The sequence below is a fragment of the Gossypium hirsutum genome, chromosome A12, assembly GCF_007990345.1.
Source record: "Gossypium hirsutum isolate 1008001.06 chromosome A12, Gossypium_hirsutum_v2.1, whole genome shotgun sequence".
Taxonomy (NCBI): Eukaryota; Viridiplantae; Streptophyta; class Magnoliopsida; order Malvales; family Malvaceae; genus Gossypium; species Gossypium hirsutum.
Genome location: NC_053435.1, coordinates 4,299,183 through 4,326,134, shown reverse-complemented (window position 1 = coordinate 4,326,134; position 26,952 = coordinate 4,299,183). Strand labels below are relative to the sequence as shown.

Sequence of the window (26,952 nt, the reverse complement as noted above, 5' to 3'; positions counted from 1 at the left end):
GACAATGAGTTTGATTTGAATAGCAAAGTAGATAGACAAGCTTCCGTTTTGGTAGCATCAAAGAAACGAGACAAAAGGTGTCGCTATTGCAAAAAGTTAGGTCACGTCAAAGCAGATTGTTATAAACTGCGAAATAAAAGAGCTGCTGAGAGTAACGAGGAAGATGTAGCTGGTGCTAATTTGGTCGATGAAGGCGGTGATGATTTCTTGTTAGTGTCAACGAGCGATAACTCCAAGCTTACGTCTGAGTGGATCCTAGATTCAGGATGTTCTTTCCACATGTGTCCCAATAGAGAATGGTTCTCCACATACAGTTCAGTTGAAGGTGGAGTTGTGCACATGGGAAACAATTCATCTAGTAAAATAATCGGTATTGGTTCTGTTAAAATTAGGATACACAATGGGACGATTAGGACACTCTCAGATGTCAGGTATGTACCTGATTTACGAAAGAATCTCATCTCCTTGAGTATTTTAGACTTGAAAGGATGCAGAATCAACATCGAGTTGAGCAACATTAAAGTATCTCGTGGAGCTCTCGTTTTGTTAAAAGGTAAAAGAACCGGCAGTCTTTATATTCTGGAAGGTTCTACAGTGACCGGTGAAATCGGACGTCCCTCGTCCGTTACGGAGTCAAAGTCAACTCATTTGAAGCGGAGGCAACTTGGTCATAGGAGGGAAAAAGGTATGACCGTTTCGTTGAAGAGAGGTTCTCTTTGGATGCAGGTTTTGAAAAGTTAGGGCACTGTATTCGTAAAAATCAGACCCGGGTTAGTTTTGATTTGGCAATGCACAAGTCGAAGGCTAGAAGTCTTCCAGCTTCTAAGCATAGATTCGACTCAGTTAATTCCCTGCATAGTTCAAGATAGGCCCGTGGCGGGTTTTGGCAAAGATGGCATTGAAAGAATTCGTGTCAAGGTGGAGATTGTTAGAATTATGTGACCCAAATTCTAAGAGATTGCTTGCAAGTCAAGTTAAACAAAAATATATTTTCTTTCTAGAAGATTTAGTATTTATTAGTATAATATATTTAGCATTTATTAGTATAGTTTATTTGACTTACTAATTTAGCCTATAAATAGGCTCCTTTACAATCTTAGAATAAAGAGACACCCATTAGATTAGAACTCATACCACATTCAGAGAATTTTGTGTTTACGTTTGAGGGTTCTTTGTTTTTCGGGTTTTCGGGGTTTAGTTTTTATCTCCATCTTTTGTACTCTTCATTCTTTTGCCATTATAGTAAAATTATCTTTGCCCGTGGTTTTTTATCCTCTTTTGAGGGGTTTTTTCACGTTAAATTTTTGTGTTCATCTTTTCAATTTCTTCTACTATTTTTACTTATTCGTTGCTTAATCGGGACGATCCTAACAAGTTCAATACCCATTTGCAGGGTAGGTTCAGTTAATTTGCAATATACTCATATTTTCTTTATTTCCACGTCACTTAATTTGAATATTATTTTGGGTTTATACTGTTTTTTTTTTAATTTTTATATCCACTCTATGCATTATTAGTGAATTAGATAATGAGGCATTGTTCATGCAGGGATTTAACAAAGATGATTCTAGGCAAGCTTGAAGGATGGAGTTTGGGCAAGCACGGGGTGATCACTGAAGAGAGTAAAAGAGAGACTAAATCTGTAGGACCAAACATGACATCTTGCCATCCATCTTATGGTCGTACGGATCTTCTTGTTGATTGTTGCCCACCAGGATTCCAATCACCGCTGCCCTTCGTTGATTTCCAGTTTCCCGATCCCCAGTCCCCATTAAGAATCCGCCGCCCAGTCCATGCTGTCGATGCCGACTACATCGCTAAATATGACAAGGCCTTGTCCATAATGAAGTCGCTACCACACCATGACCCTCGAAGCTTCTCCCGTCAGGCAAACTTGCACTGTCTCTTCTGCACCGGAGCCTACGACCAACAAAACTCCAATGCTCCGCTCAGTATCCACCGCACATGGTTTTTTTTCCCTTGGCATCGAATGATGATATACTTCCACGAACGTATCCTCGGTAGTCTCATCGGAGACGAAACATTTGCTTTGCCATATTGGGCTTGGGACATCCCTCAAGGGATGGTAATACCCGATATGTACACCAACAACAGTTCATCTTTTTATCATACAATGCGCGACGTTTCTCATCTTCCACCACAAACGGCGGATTTAAACTATGTTTCGGACACAAATCTAAGCCCTGAAGATCAAATAGATTTAAATCTTGCATTTATGTATAACCAAATGGTGTCTGGAGCAAGAAAGACCGAACTGTTCATGGGGTGTACATATAAAGCTGGAAAGGAAGGTTACTGTAATGGACCTGGCACAATAGAGCTTGCCCCTCACAACGCTTTGCACACATGGATTGGGAGCAGCTTAAACCCTGGAAGGGAAGATATGGGTAAGTTTTACTCTGTAGCAAAGGACCCTATTTTCTACGCACACCATGCAAACATAGATCGTCTATGGGAAGTTTGGAGGGAAGCTCATAAACAACAATTGGATATCAAAGATCCAGATTGGCTCGACTCTTTCTTTTACTTCTATGATGAGAATTTGAGGCTCGTGAGGGTTAAAGTCGGTGATGTTGTGGATACAATCAAACTGGGTTATTCTTATGAACAGGTTCACCGTCCGTGGTTGAATATGCGTCCAAAGCCTTCTTACCCACCAAAACTAGCTCGTCAAATGTTGAAAACGAAAGAGAAGCATAAATTAGAAATGTTGTCAAGGACCCATGTTTCGTCCTCCGAGTTGGATACTCATGGTCGAGCTCTGGACGCTAGCTTGACAGTAAAGGTTAGGAACCATTGGAGGAAGAAGGAGAAAGAAGAGGAAAAGGTCATAGTTGTGCACGGGATTGAAGTGAAGGGAGATGCATATGTTAAGTTTGATGTGTATGTAAACTTGATTGATCAGTTCAAGATCAGCCCAAAGTTCAGGGAATTTGCAGGGACCTTCGCTCACATTCCGGGCGGCGGAGCCGGGAAGAGGAAAATTGACCTTAAACTTGGAGTGTCGGAACTGCTGGAAGATTTGGAAGCCGATGAAGATGAAAGCATATGGGTAACATTGTTACCAACAACACCAAGTTGCAGCAACGTAACAATTGGAGGGGTTCGAATGCAGTACATCAAATAATTTTTATATATTTCTCGATTAAGTTTTGTTTTTCTTGCTTATTTCTTTTAAAATCTTTTCAAGAGTCATCATTATTTTTTTCATGATCACCCTTTTGCACTTAAAATAATAATCATGGGATGGGACATATTATATTAAAATTATTTTCTAGTTTTTATCTTTTTAAAAAATTACTTTTTACTTTTTATATTGTCTTGCATAAATTTTATGTATTACCAATAAATAATAACATAATAAATAAATCATTATATTCAAAAAAATAGTAAAAGACTTTTCAATAATTACTAATAATTTTATTTAAAATAATTAAATAATCATAATCATCATAAATAAATATTAATAACTCTTGAATTTAGAAACTTGAGCTTAAGAGGTTAAGATCTTGAGTTTAGTGTTTAGGTTATCAAATTTAGAGTTTAAGGTTTTATAATTTATTTATAATTAATTATTATTTAATTATGTTTAAATAAAGTTATTAAAATTTATTTATAAATCATCCATTATTTTTAATTTTATTTTATGATGATGTATTATATTATTATTCATTTGATAGTGTATGGAACTTATGCACTAACAATGCATTAAATATTTTTCTTTACCTTATTATGTTGTATTATTTTAATCCATGTGTATAAGAAATTTCAGTTATAAAAATAATAAATATTATTGTGATTAATTATGATAAATATATTGCTAAAAAAATATGATAAATATAAAATTCTAAAAAAAACATAACATTTTTATCATCTTTTGTTATTTTGTGATAAGATTACGTTTTGATCACTCAACTTCAAAATGTCACAAAATGGTCATTAAACTATTCGAAAGTCTTCATTTAAATCACTAAACTATTCAGGATTTTTTATTTAACTCATTGAGAGTTAAGTTTTTTTTTTAAGTTCACCTAATGAGCTTTAAGCGATGATTCGATGATCGATACGATGGATTAGTACCCATCAATGACTAGAACATACTTTAGAACCAAGTCAACCTAACAGACAGTCAAGAGTCAAGCCTTTTTTTTTGGAGGGGTGAAATTAAGTTTATATTTTTATGATGGTAAAAATACAATCTCTTAATTTTAATAGCTTATATCTTTTAATTTTTATCATTTTGAGGGCCAGAGAGCAATTTTACCATTCCTCATTTAAAATTTTAAAATTATAAATGGGCCTAAATGAAAAATTTTCCAATTTAGGAGGGTTAGGGGCCTCGCCATCCCTAGCTCCACCACTGCAGTATGTGTTGGAGATCATAAAAGAAAGTTGTTTGAATTTTGGTTAACAGATTTGTGACATTCAAAGTTGATTCATGAAAAAAAAACGGAATTGTAGAAGAGAAGCGAAATGAGAGCTTTCAATTGGTGCAACTAGTTTGAATACAAAAAATCATACAACAACGATTTTAACAGTGAATAATTTAAATGAAAATTTTCAAATAATTCAAGGACTAAAACATAAATTTACTATCAATTTATATCAGCAGCCAATTAAATCCATAAACAATACAGAAATTAGGGTGGAACAAGTTAAAAGGGTGAATTTATGTTGAACTCAACTGCAATTTAGACATTTTAAATTACGTTATGTGGCTCTCAATTCATCACCAAGATGTCTCTACCGATGGTTTTTAGGGCCAAGAGGAGTACCACTTTCTTTACTCCCTCACACCTACCTACCCATAAATACAATTGGATTCATTTTTATTTTAAGAATTGGCTAGGTTTACTGAATCCTTCAATTTATCTTTTTAATAATTTAAGAATGAAATTAAGTTTTATATTTTTGTAAGAGTTGAAATACAACTTATTAATTTATAATTCAATAGATTTCTTAGGGTCTAAAACGCATTTTATCCATTTTAGGGGCTGTCTGCATCCCCCACCGCCACCCTTGACTGTTATCGAAAAAATGCGGCAGTGTTACATGTATGTAAGTCACATGAAGTTTTGTGTGGCATACGACACTACACAAGTTAATTAAGATAAAATAAATGGTCCCTCCACATTGTGGTAAACTCATAATATTCACAAAAGTAATTTTGGATCTTATAGTATTATATGTAAGTCAATCGCATGAAGCTTCACACTGTATATTACACTATACGGTTAAATTCAGAGGTGAATCTAGAGGCAAAGCCCTCGACCCTAAAATAAAAAATTATTATTTAGATTTTTAAATTTTTTTAAAAATTTTAAATTAATAAAGATAAAATTATATTTTAGCTCCTCTAAAATTATAAAAAATTCAATTTAATCTTTTAAAAATTATAAAAATATAGACTATAAAAAATTAAAATTTCATTCAGCCTGTTATTTTGCGTGTTGTACAGGATTGATATTGAAGAGATGATGATATATGACATGATATTATATATTGAATATATCGAAATCCAGTATTTGTTGCGGATTATCGAGTTATATTTATAGTGATTCTGGCATGTTTTTGGAGAGGATGTGAGGCTACCGGCCTGGCACTTGATACCTAGTCGTGTTTTTTCAGGGATGTTAGCCTTCGGGATAGGCACTTAGTGCCTAGGCATGTTCTTCGTTGGATTAGCTCGATTGAGCATTCTAGTGTGGCTTGGGTGGATAACCGCGTATTCGTATTTGTTCGTATTAGTTCATAGACTGAACCGTGATTGCTAAACTAAACAATAGTATAAAGAACCAGGGTCGATCCAACAGGGACTAGGATTCTTAATATTGTTTTTGCGTGACCAGATTTTAACGTTGTGCCAGCAATTGTGCCCATGACTTGTAACGTGTTGTGCTGAAAATAAAACAAAGGGGTTTTAGTTGATTAAAGATAAAAAAAATAGAAATAAATAGAACAAAATAATAGTTGAATTATAAATGTGAAAAATAAAATTAAATTAGATAATCAAATATGTAAATTTTTAGCCTTAGACTCGATATATTCCAAACTAGAATCAACCCTCAAAGATGAATTAAGGACGCCTTAATCGCCAACTCTTACTTGTGTAGTTGATTTTGGGATGCCCTACAAGCCAATCCTTACCAACTGTCTAACCGCGTAACACGTGTCCACAATTTAAGACCTTGAAAGCCTTGCAATCTAGAAGAGCTCAAGTCGAATCAATGGCATCAACCGCGTGGGTCATTAAAATCTGATCATTATCTCCCTTGATGGAATCCAACTGGCCTTCTCCACCTGGACATGCCAATTTGTTTGCGGGAACTTGAATGTGGTAGTTGACTGATCCGTTTTCCCAATTGTACGTCAAACAATTGACAACCCAACAAGCTCTTTCTGAGTTAAAATTGAATTAACTTAAATAGACAGTTATACTTGTCCCATATTCTGGAGAGATAATGAATACCGTGTTAAAGATTTTTAGTGCAGGTTAATTTCTCAAGATTCTCAGTTGGATTGATTATCTGCCTAAAGCTAAGCGGGGATTAGTTGAACATGAATTTGGTCATGCTTGATGAAATTTTGAGAGTTTAGATAGAATGCAAGGTTTTGAAAGTAAATGAAAGGGACTTGAGGGGGAATTTCACCAAAATATAAAAAGAAAAAGAATAAGGCAGCAAACTTCAAGATATTATGGACGCAAATTCTAAAATAAATTCTCAACTCCAGCCAATGCCCAGTTACACCTCTTTTTATACTAAGGGCCAGTTCTTCATTGCTTTTGAGAAGTGCTTTTGAGAAGTGCTTTTCAGAAGTGCTTTTGAGAAGTGCTTTTGAGAATTTTGAGTGTTTGGCATTGCTGTCAAAAAGTGCTTTTGAAGAATAAAATGTCCATTTTAGACATGAGATTATAAAGTAGCAAATATGTATTTAAATAATGTTCAAATTAGTTAATATTATGATATTTTAGCAAAAATATAAAAAATAAATTATTATAACTTATTGTTAATATTTTAATATATAATATTAATTTTAAATATTTCTAAGTAATTAATATTAATTATTTATAAAATTTAATTAGAATATATAAACTATATTTAAATATTTAAATATAAAAATTAAATATTTATAATTAGATATTGACACGATTGTATTATTATAAAAATTATTTTTTATTTTTAATTAATGTTTTTAACACGTTTGGCTCTTATAAGATTTAGTGATTTTAAAGCTTTTAACCTTTAAATGAATTTTTACTTTATTTTTATTATTAGGTTCTAACCAATAGAAAAAGTCAATCCCATACAAAATCAATCAATATACAAAAGAAGAGAAGAAGAGAAGAAAAAGATAAACTCACCAGCAAAGGGCAGTGTAGCAGCAGAGGGCAGAGAACAGTGTAGCAGCAGAGGGAACCAGCAAAGAGCAAAGAGCAGAGAGAAGTTTAGCAGCAGAGGGAACCAGCGTCGGTGTGGCTAAAATGGTAAAGTAACCAGGCAAAAGGACTTTTTGGTTGAAAAGCTAAAAAAATCTACTTCTCATCTGCCGAGAAGTCCTTTTAAGAAGCTGTCCTTTTGCTCTCAAAATGAAATGCGTTCTCCTTTGCTTTTTAATGAAAAGCGCTTTTTTAACTAAAAGCTCATCTCAGCCGGGTTGAAGAACGGACCCTAATTTTGAAGGAACCAAGTCTCACAATTTATGCCTAAATTCTTGGTAATAATTAAGCACTAACCAATGCTTAAGTAAGAATCGGATTTTTCTAAGATTTTTGTTAAACGAAATATTTGAATCCTTCAAAGTCTACCATTTGATTTTTTTTTCAGCAGCCTAAACTATTCTAAATTTTTACTTCAGCCCCAAATTTGCTTTACGCATCAATTTAGTTTGTATTTGCTTATTTTTGAACTTCGACATTCCAATTATGACCATAATAAAATTTAAGTAAGAAATTACAAATTTAGTAACATTTTATTTAAAAATTAATCAAAATTTTAACTTTCTATCAGATATTTTTTGGTGATCAAATAATAACCCTATAAAGTAGCATTTAGCCTTTAAAATTAAGAGTAAGTTGAGGAGAGATGTAATGGATACGATTTATTTGGTGAGAAATTGTAATTTTATTAGGGGTTTAGTGAAGTAATACTTTATCCTTTTTATTAACTGATGGATAAAGAATGATTAGCCATTCTATATACACATCAATCAATGATGATAACAAAATCCATCACAATATATGTTTTTAAAATTCAAATGAAAAGCCAATTCAACAACTTATTTATTTCAATTATCAAAATATATTTTAAGTTTTTATATTTTTTTTATTTGAAATTTAGTCATTTATTTTTATTTTAAAAATTTTAATTTATCTTTTTTATTAAAAAATGTAAGTTCAATTATCAATGTCCTTAGAATTCTTTTATTAAATTTAAGTTTATTACAATAGTTTTTTACATAACTACTAAATGAGTTTTTATTTTATTTCAAAATTTTATTTCAAAATGGCAAATTAATGAATTCAACAGAATAATTTTAAATAAAAATAAAAAAAACTAAATTTTTAAAAATAAAAATAAAAATAAAAATTATAATTCTCTTATAAATAATATTTTTGGTAGAAATCCTTTTATAAATATTATGTAGTGATTAGGATGATAAAAATGTTGTCTAAAGCCCAAGTCGAGCCCCAATCTCTATGATTTGAGCCGTTTGAGAAAGGCATTTAATAATTCAATGTCCTAGTGTCATAGGGCTAGATCTTTCGTCTCGCGATTCGTGCGGCCTTAGGCGATCCGTTCGTACCAAACTCGCCTAAGTCAACCTAAACACTACAAGTGAGGATTCCTTTAGAATTTCTCCAAGACACCAATTTGTATAATGGAAGCAATTTATACCAAAAAGCCACAAAAGAATAACAGAAAGCCACAGAAAGAATGCATGAGAGGTATTTGAGTAAATGCTCTCCAAGAATTCTATTACTCTTAAGATTAAGTTACATTGACGAACGAGATTAGCCTATCCCTTAAATCATGGGATTTACAAGATAAACCATATCAAATTAAATCTACAAGATATGATTCCTATATTTACTAAAAACAGCCTATGTTGCCATATTTTCATTATTGGGCCAACTAGGCTTTAATCTGACAGGCTTCTCCAACAGTTCTTTGAATCGGGCCAGTTCTCGTAGGCTAAATGATTCTCATCTAATCGATAGATCTCCATAGGGTACATCTTGCGCCATGGTCACGAGCTTTACACTTTAGCCCGTGACACTAGCCTGAACTCATTTTTAAGATCTTTACTACTATCTATATACCTATGCATAAATCCAAAAGACATTGCTTCCATGACATTGGCATACTCACCCATTATGCTTCATTTCATTTCTTTTTCTTTTTGTTTCATTTTATAAAACAACTAAATTTCAGTATTCATATTTTATCTGCTTAACATTTAATTGTTAATATAATTTGATTCTTATATTTTTATAATATTATTAATTAGTTTAAGTAAGTAATAGTTTTAATTTTTCAGTTAAAATATTACATGATTATATATAATTTTATGATATCATCAGTTAGTATAAATTATTAATATTATAAACTTTTTCAATCAAAATAATCACTATCAATTTTTCTTTAAAAACCATATTCCAATAAAAAGTTATTTTATAATGATGATTTCAAATGAAAGTTTTTAAGAAAAAATCCTAATAAGTATATTCAAGGTTACTTTTATTGTTTTATGACTATTAAGTTTTTTTTTAAATTTTAAAATGTCATATCATAAAATTAAATAGAAAAATTTTAATGATGGTAAATATTGTACCTAAATTTTTAAATTCGAGAAGTAGATAAATATATTTCTAAAAATAAAAGTAGCGAAACTAAATTTCAACTACACAAAGTGCATATGACTTAGAGTATATTTTAACCTTCAAATTTGTATTCTAAAATTTGACACAAATAAATAATTAACCAAACGCATCCATATTAGTATATCTATAAGGAAGACCCTAACACCTTCCTTCATGACATTTGTTCATTTTTTTAGATGCTAAATTAATGGCTAAATTTATTTTTAAATTTTTTTAGGTTATATAAGATTTGTTAAATTTGAATTTTGATCCCTATGTTTTGTTCAAATTTAGATATGATATTTATATTTTAATTTTGACATAATTTGATACCTCAATTTTTTTATTAGTTAATTTAACTATTTCATTCTAATTAAAATGTTTATTTGAATTTTAAAGAATTGTTAACACTATTAAAATTCTCTGTTAAATTTAGATTAATTACTATATCGTTTTTTGTTACATAGACACCAAATGAGTATTTTTTAAAAGAAAAAAATTCAAATTGTCACCCAACAAATTAAACAAACAAGTGTTAACAAATAGACCTGAATTTTAAATTTGAAAAGTAAATGGACTAAATTCCTAAAAATAAAAATATGGAGACTAAATTCTAAATATACGAAAAATATAAATATTTAGGTAGTGTTTGGAAAGCCACCTAGTAAATGGATCTACGTGTAATTGTTTGTAACTACACAAGGGTAACATGTTTGGGTAACCATTGTAATTGATGAGACTCACCGAACTTAGTGTAATTGGAGTGCTCCAATTACACATTCCAATTCTTAAAGGAGAGGGGAGAGTTGGAGTAATTACTCAAGTAATTACTCCCAAATCCAATTTTTAAAAGAATATATTTTATACAAGTTATAAAAATTATATTATAAGCATGAACACGTATGAGTATTTGTGATGGTTATGTAAAAAAATTCTTATATTATAAATCCTAAAAATATTATAAAAATAATTTGTATATTTACATGTTTTAAATATTATGGTAAAAAAATTATTATAAAAAGTAATTTACATGTTATAAAAGTGTTATAATATATTTATTTATAAAAATTTATGGCCAACTACATACATAACTTATTTATGTATCAATGTTATATATTATAAAAATAATATTGTTATTTATAAAAAAATGTTATAATTTTTTTTCAATAACTTATTTATAAAAATGTGACACCCTACTCCCAACTCGACCTCCAAATTCGGGTATGGAGCGTCACAGGTTGACTCGATTTGAGAACACGTCTATTAGCTTTTCTATCTAGAAAAGAACATTATCTTTTTTTGTTGATACCCCTTTTTCCAAAGTGGTACTCCTTTAGTTTAAGTTTATTTATATTTGGAAGCAAAATTTTGAATAAAAGATCCGCTGCATTAAGGGTGCACAGCATAACCCTCTTGTGCCTACTTAATTAACATCAATGAATCATAAATCTTGTTAAGTCGTCAAGGCTTCCATTCAACATTCGTAGTTTTCAAAATATCATTCAATACAGATTAAAAACCTTCAGCTTGGTGGTTTCTAATAAGTGACCTAACACCCGTAGCAAATACATGTTAACCTCAAAAATTAAAAAGGCTCACAAATGGTCGCAAGTTTGGCTACGTCCCTTTAATCACCATGCTTAACCTAAAAACTTTAAAGGAAGAAGAAATTGGGTAAGTTCATAAGAACTTAGTGAGTTCTGGGGAAAACAATCTCACCTTAATTACTATCGGACATTAAAGAAAAAAGGACTCAATTAATTCACCATGGTTGGCCGATACATTACTATGGCTTACAGATCAACTAGCAGATGATACCACAAATCAACTTAGTTGATTGGCGAACAACGTTGTTTCTATACTCATATAGGAGAATCACAGGCACATCTATTCCACGAATATGCCACTTATGTGGATTGCCATTTACGATAGACGAGTTTAGTGCTAATGCTTTCATGCAGCATGCAATACCCTATACACTATTTTTTTTCTACATACTCCCTTCCTTGTGTTAGCTTTTTATCCCCGGTTCTTGAAGAACCAAATTTTCTTGTATCTTCAAATCCACTCATCTAAGCTATATAACAATATCATCTCCGTATCATCTTAACTCCCCTTCTTGTATGAACACATAAGTGTCCTCCGGCAAGGTTCGGTTTTCACCGGTCACGGTTTGCAACAAGTCCCATACTGAAGGCAAATCATATTATCATGTATCTTCTTTATCATTATATACAACACCTCTCCGATACTTCCTTACATTCATTTGGATATGGAACTTGTGCACTAATGATGCAAAACCAGTCTCATCATGTTACGACCCAACTCCACAACATCAAGAATGGCCTAAGCTCGAGGGGCCAATATGTAAAATGAAGTTTGATTTTTGTTCAATGAGCTCAAATCAGCTTAATTCCAGCTTAGTGAGCTTGTTTGCTCATTCCTTGAGATTAATGTAGCTCGATCTAGCTCGCTTGAGCTCAACTCAGCTTCATGATAGCTCATTGAGCTTGAGGACATGATATTTAAATTTTCATGCATATTTTAGTAGCTGGAATAAAATTATTAAGTCAGTAATTTAGTTCAGCCGGAATAAAATAGAATTTTAATGTGTTTAAATTCTGATCATTTAATTAGCTTAAATATGTTTAAGTTAGTGCATTATTGTAATGTGACATAGTTACTACATGATTTTAATGTGTGTTAGCCGAATTAATGTGCACGTATTATTTTGTCTTAGTTTTAACATGTTTTAAATGTGTCAGCTGAATTTAATGGATTAAATTTGTCCTAGCTACAGCAAGTTAATTTGTCTTAGTTTGTGCATAACTTTAATGTGTCAAGAATAGGACATATTTAATTGTTTTGTCCAGTTGAACATGGCATTGATTGTTAATTAAGCTGTCTAGCTGAATTAAAGTAGTCTTAAGGCTACCGAATTTTAATGTGTCTTGAGCTGACTTAATTTGATGTGCAGGCTTTCATATTGCTTGGACCGAATTTAATTGGTGTTTAATTCAGCTGACCAGCAAGTAAGGTGCATTGGACGGCATTTAATGAGGAAGCATGCATCTTGCATGTTCATGGACGGAATTTAAGAAAGAAGCTGCTGATTGGAGTTTTCCATGTGTTTTTTCGTGTAGCTCAAAAGGTCCTTGAGTGAATTAATACAGCTGCTGCTATTTATCTTCTCTATGTGACTTTCATGAAACATTAAGAGCCACTAATCGAGAACACCATCAGCCACACTTATTCACCATATTCAGCTACATGATTTTTTTGACTTTTGGTGTGCCCAAGCTAAAATTATTAAGGCACCAAGACTGTTTATCTAACCGAAGCAGCCAACTCATTACCATGCACTCTTTTGGTCGAATTTCTTAGAACTATACAGCTCAAATTTAATTTCCAGCCGCTGGAACCTTCAAATAAGCACCAAGGAAACTTCATGGAAATTTCCATATCATTTGAGCTGATTAAAGCTGACCTTTTATATGCTTATGTACCTATTCGACTATCCCTTAGTTTTTAGCTATAAATAGGTGTTCAAGCTGGTTGTAAAGGTTACAAAATTTTAGACTTTGTCACTTTTATGAACTTTATTATTCTAGTGAGAATTCAATTCTCTTTATTCATTTAGGACTGATTTGACTTATCGAAAATTCGTCTCGTGGCGCCTATCTTTCCTTGTTATCTCGAACTTATCACCTTTGTTGGTATGGCGTTCAAAGTTATACCTTTGGTTCCTATCACTCTTAATAGCGGGTCAACAATCTTAATATTGTTGGTTCATTCTCTGGCCTTAGTCATTTTAACCCATACACCATTCAATTATCTTAAAACCCTCTTTTGAAACCCTTGTGAGCCTATTTCCTTACTTTGTTCCAGCCTTCTTCGAACGAGCCAAGACTTACCTAATTTACGATCGGGAAACTAATACAACTCAAATCACTCCCGAGGTGAGTTCATATCATATGGTATCAGAGCTGGTTAAATTAAGGTAAGAATCGAAGTTTTTTCTATTCCCAGAATTGCATTTTAGCAAAAAAAAAAGAAAAATTCAAAAAAAAAGGGAAAAGAATATATATTTGAAGTGTAAAATTTGAAAATAGTAATAAAAAACAGCCACACTTTTATCCTTTTGTTTTTTTTTTCTAGCCTACCCTTGTTCCAACAACATTTCCTATCCAAACCAAACATCATTTTTGTAAGCCGACTCTACACCATGACTGCTAAGTCTAAGTAGTCCATTGTGAATCAAAAGAGGCGAATAGAGATGAAAAATGCACGAGTGTGTAGTGAGATTATTCGAGTGTGTAAGAGCCAAAATTGTGATATTTTTTTTTGAGAGAAAGTGTGAGATTTGCCTAAGTAAACACCATGTTTCAAAATACCGAAAGTAATGGTAATTATGATAATGATTTGTTAGACCCAACATATCAAGATTTATTCATGAGGTGGGTCAAATGCTCCAAAGATGACTAAAACCAATACGAGAACGTTTGGAACATATCGAAGAAAAAGCCCAAACGTATCGAAGTTCTGCAAATCAAAAGACGGAGACAAGATCATCACAGAGACACGTATCCGATGATTACTCGAGGTTAGACTCATACCGAGGTTATTATTCATCAAGGAAGTTGAGTCGGTATGAAAAAAACCATGAATTTGAACCCTTTCGAGACTACCAACAAGAAGGTAGAAATTTTTCTTCAAACGCTTCAAAGTATTCCTCTGCGGAGAAGTCCAAACGAAGAAGTGAACATGGTTCGTATGCATCCAAGTCTTCACTCACGGAAGGTCATCCCCGAAGAGATCCATATCATGATTCCTATTCAACAAGGAATTCGAGACGAAGCAAAGGAAACTTTAAGTTTGAATCCTATTACGGTGTCGAATGAGAAGGTCCAAGTAATTCTTTATATGTGCAAAGTTAATCATCCACGAAGACTCAATCTCAAAAAGATGATCATATCTCATACGTGGATCCTTCATGTCTTTCCCAACGAAAAGTTTCTCATTTTGAATCTCTTAAGTTATCTCCTTCTTGTACTAAAATAAAAAAATCATGTAAGAAAGAATTTGAAAGAAAAAAAGAAATGAAAGAAAAAGAGTGTGAAATAGAGCAAAAAGAGAATGAGAAAAAGAAAAACGGAATTGAAAAAGAAAAAGAAATTGATTAAGAAAAGAAAATTGAAAAAGAGAGTGAGTATGAAGAAAGAAAGAAAAATGAGCAAGAAGTGAGTGTTGTTGAAAAAGAACGTGAGTTAGAAAAAGAAACGAATGGAAGAGATGAGAGAAAATAAGAAAAAGTGAGTGTTGTTTCAACTAATCCACATGTGAGTTGTCCTTGTGCTGTTTCTCATTTTCAGGTTTTTGAATAATCATGTGATAAGTTCCAACTGCAATACTTCCCTGATGTGAGACGCTTTCATTTGATCGAAAAAGGTAAGGTTGAAGGTGGAATCCAACCACAAGTGCTTAAAGGTAAGGAATCTTTAGCAATCGAGCCACGGCAAATAGGTTTAAAAGTTGTCGATAAAATTTTCGATGACTTCGTTTTTAAAAGATCTCTTTATTTTGAAACAATTACTCATTATTCTTTGTTTGTGGTTGATAAATTTGTTCTAAGTGGAAACGTGAGAAGTTTTTTTTCTTGATTTGTTTTGTGATGAAAAATCTGTTGATGTTGTTCGATTAGATTGACAAACACCAAATATGATCTCACGTGAAATCGGGTTTTCACGAAAAGTGTTTAAGTTGTTTGATTGTGGTGATTATGTGAATCATCTCATGCCTTGTGTGACATCCTTGAATTTGTGCAAATCTGTCCTGGCGAGATATTTTGATTCTGTATATGCACAAATCCTTTTGGATCGGCATGTTTGATTTAATGACAAAAATGAAACATTTGCTACACTTTGGAATAAGTAAACAAACTTGTGCGTTCAAACTTGGAATTTACTATTTTGGTTCGTATTGTGGGAAACTCCAGCACCCTAAACTTTGTGTGAACAATTTGTATGATGCCTGGTCTTTGACTAAGGAAACGAAATTTGGCAATTTTGATTACAACTTAAAATCGTTCCTTCCTCATTTTATATGGCTGTACATGAAATTCATGTTTCCTGTCGAAAAGGTAAGATCAGTTCATACTTTTGATCCTGGTATCGATTCATACGTCCAGTGTGTGAATAACATATCAGCATGTCCCTTTGAGACCATTGTCCATGGTGACATTAGCCTCTTTCATTATTATGAATGCAACACTTTGAAAAACACAAGTTGTCTTTGTGTTTCATCGTCATTTCAGGTTAATCGAAATAAAAATTTTGGTCATCACTACATTTCCGAGGAGAGAAGGTTTATATTGGTTGAAAAAGGTAAACTCGATCTTCATTTCCCTATTCCCAACAATAAGCAAGGTGAGAATTCTTTATTCCTTAACCTACTCCATCCGAATCGTATTGACAACTTTGTTCATGACTTGCGTTTTGAAAAGGATCTGTCCATTGATGTGATCAATTGATATTCTTTGATTGTTGATAGCATGTTTGTCTTAAAAGATGGCAAGGCAAGTATTCCCATTGGAAATTGTGATGTTGGTGAGTTTGTTAGTAAGGTAAAAACCAATCGGCAATTGCAAGGTTTAATTATGCAAGATCTTGAATCATATGAAACTTCTCACTATGATGAAAATTTGCACTCATTAAGTTGTTGCATTAAATTAATTTGCTTGAACAATGATGTGCGGATGAGATTCGAGATTTATGAGTGTTTAAAAACATTTCTCTTGGATTGTTTATTCAATAACAAATTGGAATGTAAGATGTTTCGATTATTTGATCATGCATGCTTTGCACGAATGATGTTTGGACTACATATTTTTTTGAATAAATTCTTGTTGCATGATGATTATAATTTGAGATTGAGTCTAATGCCTTCTTTGTTGCCGAATATGAAGACCAATTCGAAAAAGGTATGTCCGACTTCTATTTTTGATCCTGGAATTGGTTTATTTGTTCAAATTGTGAATAAAATTTCGGAAGGTTCCTTTGTGTTTAACCTTCATCGAGTCACTAATTTGTTTTATTCTTTTGTAGGTGACAATGTGAGGTGGTACCCTCCTAAAGAGGGAGGGCATGCAAATGACCTTTTTTCTTTCCGAGCCATTTGTGGTTCTCAGAATGTTGAAACTGATTTTGTCTGGATCATGAACAAAAGGGTTTGTGATCTTGAAACATTTTTCTCGAGCAAGTAGCCCGATTTGAGGACAAATCTTCTTCAAGAGGTAGGGAATGATGCGAACCCGGTCTCATCATGTTATGACCCAACTCCACAACATCGAGAATGGCCTAAGTTCGAGGGGCCCAAATGTAAAATGAAGCTTGATTTCCGTTCAACGAGCTCAAATCAGCTTAATTCCAGCCCAATGAGCTTGTTTGCTCATTCCTTGAGATTAATGTAGCTCGATCTAGCTCGCTTGAGCTCAACTCAGTTTCATGATAGCTCGTTGAGCTTGAGGACATGATATTTAAATTTTCATGCATATTTTAGTAGCTGGAATAAAATTATTAAGTTAGTAATTTATTTCAGCTGGAATAAAATAGAATTTTAATGTGTTTAAATTCTAATCATTTAATTAGCTTAAATATGTTTAAGTTAGTGCATTATTGTAATGTGACATAGTTACTACATGATTTTAATGTGTGTTAGCCGAATTAATGTGCACGTATTATTTTGTCTTAGTTTTAACATGTTTTAAATGTGTCAGCTGAATTTAATGGATTAAATTTGTCCTAAGCTACAGCAAGTTAATTTGTCATAGTTTGCGCATAACTTTAATGTGTCAAGAACAGGACATATTTAATTGTTTTGTCCAGCTGAACATGGCATTGATGGTTAATTAAGTTGTCTAGCCGAATTAAAGTTGTCTTAAGGCTGCTGAATTTTAATGTGTCTTAAGCTGACTTAATTTGATGTACAGGCATTCATATTTCTTGGATCGAATTTAATTGGTGCTTAAATCAGCTGACCAGCAAGCAAGGTGCATTGGAAGGCATTTAATGAGGAAGCATGCATCTTGCATGTTCATGGACGACATTTAAGAAAGAAGTTGCTGATTGGAGTTTTCCATGTGTTTTTTTTGTGTAGCTCAAAAGGTCCTTGAGTGAATTAATACAGCTGCTGCTACTTATCTTCTCCATGTGACTTTTATGAAACATTAAGAGCCATTCATCGAGAACACCATCAGCCACACTTATTCACCATATTCAGCTATATGATTTCTTTGACTTTCGGTGTGCCCAAGCTGAAATTATTAAGGCACCAAGACTGTTCAGCTAATTGAAGCAGCCAACTCATTACCATGCACTCTTTTGGTCGAATTTTTTAGAACTATACAGCTCAAATTTAATTTCCAACTGCTGGAACCTTCAAATAAGCACCAAGGAAACTTCATGGAAATTTTCAGATCATTTGAATTGATTAAAACTGACCTTTTATATGCTTATGTGCTTATTCGGCTATCCCTTAGTTTTTAGCTATAAATAGATGTTTCAAGCTGGTTGTAAAGGTTACAGAATTTTAGACTTTGTCACTTTTATGAACTTCTTTATTCTAGTGAGATTTTAATTCTCTTTATTCACTTTAGGACTGATTTGACTTATCGAGAATTCGTCTCGTGGCGTCTATCTTTCCTTTTTATCCTGAACTTATCACCTTTGCTGGTATGGAAGTTCAAAGTTATACCTTTGGTTCCTATCACTCTTGATAGTGGGTCAAGGTTCTTGTTATTTTCCTAAATCGAAATTCATCTAAGTGCTATTTTTGAGACTCGGGTCAACAATCTTAATATTGTTGGTTCATTCTCCGGCCTTAGCCATTTTAACCCATACACCATTCAACTATTTTAAAACCCTCTTTAGAAACCCTTGTGAGCTTATTTCCTTACTTTGTTCCAGCCTTCTTCGAACGAGCCGAGACTTACCCAATTTACGATCGGGAAACTAATACGACTCAAATCACTCCCGAGGCGAGTTCGTATCAACTAAGGAAGGAGTACTCTTAATGTATAAACACCAAGTTTTTTAGGCTTGCTTAACCGTAATTAACCATGTATGCACTGATTCTTGAGGCCTATTTGACATGAATTTCGGAGCAACAAATTAACACAAATACCAAACATAAGGTACAGAGGAGCTCTGTAACACCCTCTACCAGTATTTGTTGCCGGAATAGGGTACGAGGCATTACCGGAGTTTACGAATTAATTTTTTTAACTCAATATAACCCATTTATAGTTATCTAAACTTCCCTGTAATTTTAAACCGAGACCAATCTACATCAACCAATCCAATTCAACATATTTTCAAGATACATTCATGCATATTTATTAACCTCATCATATACCAAAACCAAGATTTATTAGCCATACCAATGGCTGACCTTACATTCATTTCGCATTAACATTTACTTTATTAGCTTATACACGCCATTGATTTCCAAAATAAAGTTTCTTTATATATTGAAATCTTGAGGTTGATAGTGTGATGTGTCTCCGACCGAATCCGACCTCCTAGCTCTTAACATTAAAAAATAAGGGAAAAGGAAACAGGGTAAGCACGTTGTGCTTAGTAAGCTCATGTAACAACAATTATACTTACCTAATATTTTCAATACAATGCACTAAACATTCATATATCCATTCAATGCATTATTACCCTAACATGCACAAACTCAACATTCAAGTTAGTCCAATAATTTCCCTGTACCAGTAATATATACCATGATTGATGAGCTCATCAATACCATGATTTCCATTCCCTTGTTATTTTTCCATATTTATCCCTTTAGATTTCTCAGAATTTCAATGGATTTTCAGAGGTACACTTTAAGTGTACAATTCCAAGTCCGTCAATTCATATTTATGTGCGCACATTTCCATTTCAGAGAGCACACTCCGGCGAACCTCATCCTTACAGCGGGATTACCAGTCCTGTCTAATCCACTGTAATATAAACTCATAGAGTATTGTCGGGATTACCAGTCCAGGCTAAATACCCTGCAACGAAAATTACTCTAATGAGCTTGGATCTGAATTACCAGTCCAGGCTAAATTCAGACCCTAATTCGGATTAACCATCTAAGCTAAATCCATTTTACACATATTCTACGGGAGGGCTATATCAGGATAGGATCACCTATCCGTGTTAGATCCTTTTTACCGTCAATTCCTTTTCAAAGATCCATCAAATTTTCCTTCCATTCAACTGGAATTTCTTCCCCTTTTTTATCAAATATATCAATGTTTCATCAATTTTCATACAATGAACATTCAAATCATATTCACATCAATAACATACATCTCAAGCATTTAAGAATATAATTCAAGTTACACGAACTTACCTCGATACTTGTTTTTATACAAAAATCTACTAATCCTAAACTTTTTCTTTTCCTCGATCTAGCTTCGTATTTGAATTTTCTAGATCTAAATAAATAAATTTAATCATCAATTTAATACATTCTATGTTCATATGTAACATTCTCTATAATTCCACTATTATTTATAGTTCATTCAAAGCTGTCTACTTGATTCAAAGTCACTAAATTATTTATATCTCAAGCTACGGAATTCCAAATTAAAAATCGCTTGATGTTTTTGAAACTAGACTCAAATACCTTCTACCATAAAATTTTCAGAATTTTTGGTTCAGCTAATAAGTACAGTAAAATCTTCAAACTTACCCCTATTCTGCTGTCTGACAACTTCGACCTTTCTTTGCTAAAAATTAATTATCTCTTAGTAAAAAATTTGGATGATGTTTCCATTTGTTTCTTTTAAAAATATGCTCATTAATAATTTAAAAATGTAAATTTTAACCCCTAATTATTTTTCTCCAATTTTTGATGATTTTCCAAAATCAGAACAGGGGAACATGAATTCATTCTGATCTTGTCTCACAAAATTTATTATATCTCATGATTTATAATTTCATTGCTTTCACTGTTTCTTCTATGAGAAACTAGACTCAATAAGCTTTAATTTCATTTTTTTTTTCCATCTTCTAATTTGATTTCCACAATTTATGCTGATTTTTCAAAGTTAGTCTACTGCTGCTGTCCAAAACTGTTTTAGTGCAAGATGTTTATTACCATTTTTCCCCTAAGCTTTTAATAAATGATAATTTCATCCCTACTCAATTAGCCTTTCAATTGAGCTGATTTTTCTCAATTAACACTTTATTCTATCACTTTAAACTACTTTATAACCTTTGGGAATCAGAATTTCAGCACTAGACTTTAATTCCAAATATTTTCACAATTAGGTCCTAAAAATTAATTTCTATTAAAATTACCTAATAAAATCATTTCATATACAGATTAAAACTTCAATTTCATGCTATTTCATCATAAACTTACAGCACTCAACCATAGTGACTTTCAATTTCATCCATGAAATCAAAAACTAATGAATTTAATAGTAGGACCTAGTTGTAGAAGTCTTAAAAACACAAAAATTATAAGAAAAAGGTAAAGATTAACTCACTTGGTGTGAAAATTATGAAATATCAGCTTGAATAAACCCTTAGGATGTTTTTGGCTGATGATAATGAAGAAATATGAAGAGAATTCTAGATATTCCAATTTGGTCCCATTTTTATTTTAGTAAATTTTGTTATTTTCCTATTTTGCCCTTATTTCACCAATTCTCCTAATTTTTCTCAGCTTATCCCCCCCAAAATATCTCCTTTGGGCTTATTTGAAATTTATGTCCCTCCTCATTTAACTATTGACTATTTAATTCTTTTAGTAACTTTTACACCCTTTTCAATTTAGTCTTTTTTACTTAATTAACTACCCAAACGTAAAAATTTTCTAACGAAATTTTAATACCATATTACTAAAATTTCATAAATATTTATAAAAATATTTTGACTTATTTTTACGAGATCAAGGTCTTGATACCTTGTTTTTACCCAATTTCTTCAATAATTTCTTTTTCTAACTAACCACTAATTCGGTAAAATTTTTCTATCGATATTTTCATACGATTTTCCTATCATATCAATATTGATGCAAAAATATTAGAATAAGTTTCTCTTTAAATTGGATTTGTGGTTACGAAACCACTATTTCGATAACCTTGAATTTAGGCCAATACAACTCTCCCCCCTTTTAAGGATTTTTGTCCTCGAAAATCTTACCAGTATAGAGGTTCAGGTAATGATTCCTCATTTTCTCCTCCGGTTCCCTTGTCGCTTCCTTAATCCCATGCTTTTTCCATAGTACTTTCACCAAATTTATCTTTTTATTTCTGAGCTCCTTTGTCTCCCGAGCCAAAATCTTAACTGATTTTTCACTGTAACTCATATCCGGCTGAATCTCTACTTCTGTCGGAAAAATAACATGTGAAGGATCTATCGATACAGTCGTAGCATAGAACATGCAAAACATTATGGATTCTATCAAGTTCCGGTGGTAATGCCAATTGATAAGCGACCAGTCCAATTCTTTCTATGATTTCATATGGCTCAATAAATCTTTGACTCAATTTGCCTTTTCGACCGAATAGAAAAATTTTCTTCCAATGAGACAATTTCAGGAATACCTTATTACCGACCTGAAATTCAATCTCTTTTCGTTTAAAATCGGCATATGATTTTTGACGATCGGAAGCTGCTTTTAGACTATCCCGAATAACCTTCACTTTTTCTTCTGTTTCCCGGATCAAATGAACCCCATGTATCTTCTTTTCACTGAGCTCTGTCCAATATAACGGTGTTCTACATGTTCTACCATACAAAGCTTAATACGGAGCCATTTTAATACTGGCCTGATAACTATTATTGTAAGCAAATTCAATCAAAGGTAGATACCTCTCCCAATTATCTTCAAACTCTAGTGTACTACATCGGAGCATATCTTCCAATATTTGAATTACACGCTAAAATTGTCAATCTGTCTGAGGATGAAATGCAGTGCTAAAATACAACTGAGTACTCAGGGCTTCTTGCAATTTGTTTCAGAAACGAGACGTAAATCAGGGATCTCTATCCGATATAATGGAGACAGACACTCCATGTAGCCTGACAATATTAGATTGTACAATTCAGCTAGTTTATCTAAAGAATCATCCATACGTACCAGAATAAAGTGCGCTGACTTTGTCAATCGATCAACAATCACCCAAATGGCATCTTTTTTCCTCAAAGACAACGGTAACCCCGATACAAAATCCATAGTGATTCTTTCCCATTTCTATTCCGGTATAGTGATTGGCTGAAGTAACCCCGAAGGTACATGTTCAGCTTTAACCTACTGACATACCAAATACTTTGATACAAACTCAGAGATATCACGTTTCATACTCAGCCACCAGTACATCTTTTTTAGATCATTATACATTTTATTACTCCCCGAATGTACAGACATAGTATCGCTGTGAGCCTCGTGTAGAAACTTCTGTATGAGCTCTGTATCATTCAGTATACAAACTCTGCTATGAATAATAAACAACCATCAGAACCAATCTGAAACCCTAAATCAATACCTGACTCACACTGTGCCTATTTAACCTGTAACTTCTCATCATTTTTCTGAGCTTTACATATTTGCTGTAGAAATGTAGGTTTAGCTCTCAATTTAGCTATGATTGAACCATCATCAGTCAGTGACAACCGAGTATTCATAGCTCTTAAAGCAAACAAACATTTTCGGCTCAAAGCATCAGCTACAACATTAGCTTTACCCGGATGGTAATCAATAATCAAATCATAGTATTTTATAAGTTCAAGCCACCTGCGCTGTCTCAAATTCAAATCTTTCTGCGTCATCAGATATTTCAGGCTTTTATGATCAGTATAAATATGACATTTCTCACCGTACAAGTAATGCCGTCATATCTTCAGCACAAATACAATAGCAGCTAATTCAAGATTATGTACTGGGTAAGTTCTTTCATGTGGTTTAAGTTGTCTTGAAGCACAGGCTATTACTTTACCTTCTTGCATCAAGACACAACCTAAACCATTTAATGGGGCATCACTATAAAAAACAAATTCCTTACCCGGTTTAGGTTGCACTAATACAGGTGCTTTCATTAGTAGATTTTTCAATCGGTTGAAACTCTACTGGCATTCATCAGTACATTCGAACTTTACATATTTTTCCAATAATCGAGTCATTAGAGAAGCTATCATAGAGAACCCCTGTACAAATCTCCGATAATAACCAGCTAAACCCAAGAGACTTCTAACTTAAGATACAGTCTTCGGTGAACTCCAATTAATAATAGCTGAGATTTTATTTGGGTATACCTTGATGCCTTCAGCGGATACAATATGTCCAAGGAAACCCACTTTTCAGAGCCGAAATTCACATTTACTGAATTTAACATAAAGCTTCTTTTCACGCAGAATTTGCAACACTATTCTCAAATATTCTGCATGCTCATTTTATCTCAAGAATAGACTAAAATATAATCAATGAATACTACCACAAATCTGTCTCAGTACAGTCTGAATATCTGGTTCATCAAATCCATGAATACTGCAAGTGCATTAGTTAGCCCAAACGGCATAACCAGAAACTCATAATGCCCGTAACTAGTTCTGAATGTTGTCTTTGATACATCTGATTCCTTTACCCGTAGCTGATAGTAACCCGATCAGAGATCAATATTTGAAAACACTGTAGACCTTTCAGCTGATCAAAAAAATCATCAATCTAGGGTAATGGGTACTTATTCTTTATGGTTACTTTTTTAAGCTGCCGGTAGTCGATACACAGCCTCAAAGACTCGTCATTCTTTTTCACAAATAAAACTGTAGCACCCCAAGGTGAATGACTCGGTTGAACAAACCCTTATCAACAAGTTCTTGTAACTGTGTCTTTAACTCATTTAATTCTTTAGGAGCCATTCGGTACGGAGCTATGGAAATCGAAGTAGTTCCCAGAATCAAATATATAGAAAATTTCACTTCTCTTTCTGGTGGCAACCCTGGTAATTTCTTTAGAAACACATCGGAAAATTCACATACCACTAGCACTGCCTGTATCTTTGACTCAGATACTTTCGTGTCGAGTACATAAGCCAAGTAAGCATCATACCCTTTTTTGACATACCTCTGTGTTGCTATCACTAAAATCACATCAGATAACCCCTCTGTCTGATCAGGTTTAACCCGAACGACTTACCATTCTAACATTTTAGCACAATATATTTCTGTCTACAATTTATTACTACATTATGCTGGGTTAGCCAATCTATGCCTAATATCACGTCAAATTCATCAAATGGCAATAACATCAAATCAGCCAGCAAACAATAACCTCTTACCATCAGTAGACAATTTTTACAAATTTTATCCACCAAAATAGATTGGCCTAGGGGGTTCAATACCTTAACCACAAATTCAATAGGTTCAATAGATAAATCTTTAACACATGCAAGCTTTATACATATATATGAATGCGTAGAACCAGGATCAATTAATGCAGTAATATCAGTGTCAAGTAAAGAAAATATACCAGTAATAACATCGGGTGCTGAGGCATCTTCTCTAGAACGAATGGCATATGTTCTAGTAGGTGGTCGTGCCTCAGGTCTGCTTGTAGTATCTTTCGTAACTCCTCGGCTATCATTGACATTACCGGATGGTCGAGGTGGTCTACCCTTCGAAACTGGATTACTCAACTTCGATATTTGTTCAGCTTCTTTTTCACCCCTTTTTGGACAATCTCTGAAGAAATGGTCGAAAGAACTGCATCGGTAACAAGCCCCACTTTTCAACCGGCATTCTCCAAAATAAACTTTATTACAATATTGACATCTCGGCTTAAGGGTACCAACACTGCCAACACTAGTTATTGATAGAGTGGAAGATCTTGGATTAGTGCGTTGAGAACCTCGCTCTCTACCCGAATACCAAGTGGCTGAGGTAGAACGATCCTGGTACTTCTTCAATTTCTTTAGAGCAGAAAACTGGGATTTTCCCATCGGTCTTTTACTAAAAATTCGAGCTTCCCTCTTAGCCTGTTTCTTCTCTTTGCTCAATTCTTCTGCTTTATAAGCTCTCTTTGCCAATGTAGCAAACTCTCAAATTTTAAGAATTTCGATCAGTAACTTAATGTCTTCATCCAACCTTCTTCGAATCGTTTGCACATTTCTGCTTCTGACTGTACCCATTCTCGAGCATATTTACTCAACCGAACAAATTCTCTTTCATACTCAGATACCGATCTGTTGCCTTATTTCAGCTCAAGAAATTCTTTTCTTTTCTGATCAAGGAACCTTTAGCTGATATATTTCTTTTTAAATTCGTTCTGAAAGAACTCCCATGTAATTTCTTCTTTCGGAACAACTGAAGCTTTAGTATTCCACCAATGGTAAACTGTATCTTTTAGCAGTGAGACGGCACATTTCAGACATTCTTTTGGTGTGCAAAATAATTTCTCAAAAACCCGAGTAGTATTCTCTAACCAAAATTTAGCCTATTCGGGATCATCATCAACTATTGCTTAGAATTCTTCAGCCCCATATTTTTGGATTTTATCTACTGGAGTTTCCCTTTTCTAACAGATTCAATACCTGTACCCTGTGGGATCTCGAGAACCGGTGGAGGAGTCGGAGGGGGAGCTTGAGCTTGTTGCATTACAGGGTTAGTTCTTAAGTATTTACTAAACCATTCATTCATCATTTGAAAGAATTCTCATTTTGCCTCCTCACCTTGGCCCTTAGATATAGGCCCTGTACTACTAGTAACTTCAGCTTCCCTCTGTGCCCGTTCTAGAGCAGGAGCATGACTCCCGGCTTCCTCGGATTGAGCTTGGTCGGCAGACATTTACTATAAGACAAACACATTTAAATGGTCAGGAGATATCACACTATCAGTAATAATTTAAATGGCATATATAGCTAATCTCGTTTTTGCTACATTAGTCTGAGAACCTGCTAAACCGTAGCTCTGATACCAACAAATATAACACCTTTTACCCGTATTCGTTGCCGGAATAGGGTATGAGGCATTACAGGAGTTTACGAATTAATTTTTTTAACTCAATAT

The 26,952-nt window shown here is 33.3% G+C and overlaps 1 protein-coding gene and 1 long non-coding RNA gene across 2 annotated transcripts; one reads left to right on the top strand and one right to left on the bottom strand.

The window, feature by feature from the left end:
* The first annotated feature begins 1,548 nt into the window (after positions 1–1,548).
* On the top strand, positions 1,549–3,313 carry LOC107945032 (aureusidin synthase). Its single transcript, XM_041082520.1, has one exon. The coding sequence runs from the start codon at positions 1,562–1,564 to the stop codon at positions 3,146–3,148; it is 1,587 nt and encodes a 528-aa protein (XP_040938454.1). The 5' UTR covers positions 1,549–1,561; the 3' UTR covers positions 3,149–3,313.
* A 2,662-nt stretch (positions 3,314–5,975) lies between these two features.
* Positions 5,976–7,855, bottom strand: LOC121210830 (uncharacterized). Its single transcript, XR_005906042.1, has 2 exons — positions 7,385–7,855; positions 5,976–6,420 (listed from the first exon to the last, which is right to left on the bottom strand). It is a non-coding gene; the product is annotated as an uncharacterized lncRNA (long non-coding RNA).
* Positions 7,856–26,952: the final 19,097 nt, after the last annotated feature.